The 5,707-nt window shown below is 49.2% G+C and overlaps 1 protein-coding gene across 1 annotated transcript; it reads right to left on the reverse strand.

Moving 5' to 3' along the window:
- Window positions 1-1,070: 1,070 nt before the first annotated feature.
- On the reverse strand, window positions 1,071-5,701 carry LOC102764580 (heat shock 70 kDa protein 1-like). The gene is given in 3 exon segments (XM_006772835.2): window positions 1,071-2,157; window positions 2,159-3,188; window positions 5,608-5,701. Coding segments are annotated over 2 exon segments (1,737 nt in total). The 5' UTR covers window positions 3,176-3,188; window positions 5,608-5,701; the 3' UTR covers window positions 1,071-1,437.
- Between the last annotated feature and the right edge of the window lie 6 nt (window positions 5,702-5,707).

The following is a 5,707-nucleotide window of genomic DNA, read 5'->3' on the forward strand; positions in this document are numbered from 1 at the left end:
CTATTGAAAGCTGCTGGGGAGTCCGTGCGGCTTCAGAACGTGTACACTTTCTATATATGCTACACTCCCTTAAAAATGTAAAGGCATGTGGAGCTGCCCCGCCTGCTTGGCTCAGTGGAGACAGCGTAGGCCTGTGGACCAAAAGATCCCAGTCCAGGGCGAACTTCGGTCTCAGGTTCCTCCCGGACAGGCCCTGGTCAGGCCCCTGCAGGGGGCGACCAATTGATGTGTTTCTCTCACACTGATACTGCGCTTTCCCTCTCCCCTCTCTCTAAAAATCAATGGAAAAATATCCTCCGGTGAAGGTTAGAAGAAAAAGACACGTTGAGTCCCCCAAGATCAGAAGCCTGAGCACGAATCTTGGTTTTATTAAAGGCTCCCTCCCAATAAACATATTTCTCTCAAGGACCCATCTCAGGCCACGCTTCTTACACACTTTTGCCCGGGGCTGTCCTGTGATGGGCTGAGTGAAACTAAGCAGACTGCCTGGAGGATGGAAATAGCCATCCTCATTGTTAGCTAGGACAAGGGTCCTAGGGTCTGGGCAGTTCTAACTGCTATTTCCTGCTAAATGTGAACATGTAGCAGCATTCTGCAGATGCAGCAGTGAGCAGGTAAGAGGACAGGAAACTCAACCCTATAATGCCAACTGCAGAGAAGAAACAACATGTAATTGACCCAATAGTGTGCATAAGCAATGACTAAGCTTCCTTGCAGCCGTTCTCAACCTGTGGGTCGCCAACAATGAGAATACATCCTGCATATCAGATATTTACATAACGATTCATAATAGTAGCAAAATTACAGTTATGAAGTAGCAACGAAAATAATGTTATGGTTGGGGGTCACCACAGCATGAGGAACTGTATTAAAGGGTCGCAGCGTTAGGAAGGTTGAGAACCACTGACCCTAGTCTATCATTGAATATAAGTAGTAATCAGTTAGCAACTGCTCCAGCTGGGGCTGAAAGTGCCTGATGGGCAAGGCGTCTTCCTGCTTGAAACAACTAGCTCATGAAATGTCAAATACCAACTTAATCGTTCACAATTAGCTCACAATCAGACCACACATGCTCTCTCCATGAACTTTCCTTTTCTTTTCATTACACTCACAGTCTAATGATACCAGAAGAAATTTGTTTCAGGAACAGATTTACTGAGTGACAAATAACCATCCACACAGGAAGAAAGTTGGTGAGACTGGAACTAATTAACAGATTCATCACATGGTTCGGAGAAGGGCCTAGTTTTCCTAAGAGTCTGATTCCAGAGTCACAAACAGGACACTGGAGTGTGGAAAGATGGCACATGAGACTCCTCCATTAGGATTCCAAAACGATGGTAACTTAGGTTCAGGTCCAGTCAATTCAAAAGTCATAACAATGCTTGAAGATGAAGGGAACAAATTCATCCTAGGACCCTCCAGCTCCAGATAAGGTTAATCTACTTCTTCAATGGTGGGGCCTGTGGCAGCCCTCCCAGGTGCGTACCCAGTTCCACAGGTAGGCCCAGTGCATCCCTCCTGATAAAGTTTTGTAATGACTGGGTTACACACTTGCTCCAGTTCCTTTCTCTTATGATCAAACTCATCTTTGTCGGCCAGTTGATTAGCCTCCAGCCACGAAAGAACCTCGGTGCATTTATCCAGAATTTTCTTTTTATCAGACTCACTAATCTTACCCTTCAAGCCTTCATCACTCACAGCACTCTTCATGTTAAAAGCATAGGATTCTAAGGCATTTTTTGCAGCAATTTTCTCTCTCTGGATCTCATCTTCAGCTTTATATTTCTCAGCATCCAGAACCATGCGCTCGATGTCCTCCTTGCTCAGGCGGCCCTTGTCATTGGTGATGGTGATCTTGTTGGCCTTGCCGGTGCTCTTGTCCGTGGCTGTTACATTAAGGATGCCATTGGCGTCGATGTCAAAAGTCACTTCGATCTGAGGAACTCCCCTGGGTGCAGGAGGGATGCCAGTCAGGTCAAAGCGCCCCAGCAGGTTGTTGTCCCTCGTCATGGCCCTCTCGCCCTCGAACACCTGGATCAGCACCCCCGGCTGGTTGTCCGAGTAGGTGGTGAAGATCTGCGTCTGCTTGGTGGGGATGGTGGAGTTGCGCTTGATCAGGACCGTCATCACGCCCCCGGCTGTCTCCAGGCCCAGCGACAGAAACAATGTCATGGATTTTCGCCTTGTCTATCTTGGCGTCACGCAGGGCCTTCTCCACCGGCTCCAGCGTGCCCCTGAAGAGGTCTGCACACAGCTCTTCAAACCGGGCTCTAGTGATGGACGTGTAGAAGTCGATGCCTTCGTAAAGTGAATCAATTTCCAAGTTGGCCTGCGTGCTGGACGACAGGGTCCTCTTGGCCCTCTCGCAGGCGGTGCGCAGCCGCCTCACGGCTCGCTTGTTCTGGCTGATGTCCTTCTTGTGCTTGCGCTTGAACTCCTCCACGAAGTGGTTCACCAGCCTGTTGTCGAAGTCCTCCCCTCCCAGGTGGGTGTCCCCGGCCGTGGCCTTCACCTCAAAAATCCCATCATCTATGGTCAGGATGGACACATCAAATGTGCCTCCACCCAGGTCAAAGATCAGGACCTGTCGCTCACCCTGACCTGCTTTATCTAAGCCGTAGGCAATGGCAGCAGCTGTTGGTTCATTGATAATTCTTAGCACATTGAGACCTGCAATCACGCCTGCATCCTTGGTGGCCTGGCGTTGAGAGTCATTGAAATAGGCTGGCACAGTGATCACAGCGTTGGTGATGGAATGGCCCAAAAAAGCCTCAGCAGTCTCCTTCATCTTAGTCAGCACCATAGAGGAGATTTCTTCAGGGTAGAAAGCCTTTTTCTCCCCTTTGTAGGATACCAATACTTTGGGCTTGCTTCCTTCACTGATTACTTGAAAAGGCCAGAGTTTCATATCTGATTGTACTACAGGATCATTAAATTTTCTGCCAATCAGGCGTTTAGCATCAAAGACAGTGTTCTGAGGATTCATGGCTACCTGGTTCTTGGCCGCGTCCCCGATGAGCCGCTCGGTGTCGGTGAAGGCCACGTAGCTGGGGGTGGTGCGGTTGCCCTGGTCGTTGGCGATGATCTCCACCTTGCCGTGCTGGAACACGCCCACGCATGAGTAGGTGGTGCCCAGGTCGATGCCGATGGCCATTCCCTTAGCAGCAGCCATGGTTTTCCGAGGCCTGTTGAGAGAAAGTGAGATAACGTCTTGGCGAGTACTTCTTTAGTCTGTGTATTACTTTTAATTGTGCTAAGATACGCATTAATGCAATTTACCATCTGAACCATTTCTAGGTGTACAGTTCAGTAATAAGTTCATGCACATTGCTGTCCAACCAATCTCCAGAACTCTTTATCTTGCAAAAACTGAAATTCTATGTCCATTAAACAGCTTACCATCCCCTACTCCCACCAGCTCCTGGAAATCACCACTTTCTTTCTTTTTTCCAGTTATGCCTCAAAATTTTAATAAGATGCCCTCTACACACATTTGCTACTAAAAATTGAAACGGCACATCAAAAAATTTGTTACAATTCAAATACGTACAAGAATAAGGTGCATACCTAAATTGGCGTCATGTCATAATTCTCAATGATAATACCATTAGAAGGATCTCCATGTAATAGTCAATAGCTACAGCTACATTTAAATCTTGGGCCTCCCGATTGATTCAGATACGTGGTATATAATAGTCTCAATCCTTGTCATCCTTTTTTTTTTTAATATATTTTATTGATTTTTTGCAGAGAGGAAGGGAGAGAGAGAGAGTCAGAAACATCGATGAGAGAGAGACATCGACCAGCCGCCTCCTGCACATCCCCCACTGGGGATGTGCCCGCAACCCAGGCACATGCCCCCGACCGGAATCAAACCCGGGACCCTTCAATCTGCAGGCCGACGCTCCATCCACTGAGCCAAACCGGCCTCGGCAATCCTTGTCATCCTTAATCACAACCTTTCTTTCATTTCTTTCCGAACCCTTGCCACTGTCTTCACTCCACATCTCCTCGTGCCTTAACTCAGCCCCAGCCCGGACCCCTTGAAGTTTTTTCTGTGTCCTGCTGCTGGAGCGAACGTTTTGGCGGAAAGGAATGTAGTACTAGGGTTGAGAGTGGAGTCACTAAGGTTCTTTGCTAGCACTTCTGAGACAGCCTGCGTGCCAACTGAATCTTCTTCATCAGGCATCTGAGGAATCTCCCGGCCGACGGTGGGTTGAGCTGCTCTGGTGCGTCCACTGGAAGTCTAGTCTCAGCCTCAAGTTCCTCCTAGATTCTGTCCCCAAAGAGTTCAAGCAGAAGCTGATGCTCAAAACTCTCCAATTGCTACAAAGCAGCCCGGAAAGAACTGTATCGCCCAAACACAGGAAATTCCCAATTCCTGAGATCACCACTTTCTGGCTCTGAATTCAACTACTTTGGATAGCATGTTAGTGGAATTATACACTATTTCTCTTTTTGTCACTGGCTTATTTCACTCAATATAAGTTCGTCTATGTTATAGCATGTGTCTGATTTTCCTTCCTTCTTAAGGCTGAATATTGCATTATATATCCACATTTTATTCACTTACTCCCCCTAGGGACTCTTGGGCTGCTTCTACCTCGCGGCTACTGTGAATAATGCTGTCATGAACCCCGGGTACAAGTATTTTTTTGTTTTTGTTTTGGTGTACAAATATCTCTTCCAGCCCTAGCTGGTTTGGCTCAGTGGATAGAGCGTCGGCCTGCAGACTCAAGGGTCCCGGGTTCGATTCAAGTCGGGGGCATGGGCCTTGGTTGCGGGCACATCCCCAGTGGGGAGTGGGCAGGAGGCAGCTGATTAATGTTTCTAACTCCCTCCCTCCCTCTCTGTAAAAAAATCAATAAAATATATTTCTAAAAAATCTCGTCCAATCTCCCATGCTTTTTAAAAAAAATGTTTATTGATTTCAGAAAGGAAGGGAGAGAGAGACAGAAACATCAATGATGAGAGAATCATTGGTCCGCTGCCTCCTGCACGCCGGCTAGTGGGGATGGAGCCTGCAACCTTGGCATGTGCCCTTGACCGGAATCCAACCCAGGACCCTTCAGTCCGCAGGCCGATGCTCTCTCCACTCAGCCAAACCGGCCAGGGCTTCCATGCTTTTTGGAGAGACAGACACAAGCATTCTTCGTGGGAAGGCAGTGGTGTCACTGTTTTCGATTTTCACAGGTCCTGAGGCTATTGCCCTGTCCTCTGTCTCTGATGTACTTATTCTGAGGTGACTCCTGCTGGACTCGGACTATTCTACCGCCTGTCTCTGCAGACACAGTAATCGCCGCACTTGGGTTTCTGCCTCCCTGGGCTCCTCTCCCCTCCACTGGCGATTTGCGGGACTGAGTCAGGGGAGGTGGCGGCTCAGGCAGCCTCTATGTCTAACCTTCTACCTGAAACAATCCTGCTCTCTAGGGACAGTAACACGCCAGCTCCTCCGCCCCTTCCTAGCGGCTGAGACCATCCCGCGCCCCGAGCTCCTCAAAGCACCCCCTCCCGAGGCTGGCAACACGCCACACCTCCGACCAGAGGGCCTTCCAGGACGCCCCAGACCAGGACCCACCCGTTACCCCAGCCCTCCCGGGTCACCTGTTCTCCCGTCGCCTTCGCTCCAGTTTGGTAGCGTTCGGACTGCGAAGCCCCAGTCGGTGGGAACTCCCTCAACATCGATGGTGCGCAGCCGGTGTCC

Source organism: Myotis davidii, unplaced genomic scaffold (assembly GCF_000327345.1).
Source record: "Myotis davidii unplaced genomic scaffold, ASM32734v1 scaffold1006, whole genome shotgun sequence".
Lineage (NCBI taxonomy): Eukaryota > Metazoa > Chordata > Mammalia > Chiroptera > Vespertilionidae > Myotis > Myotis davidii.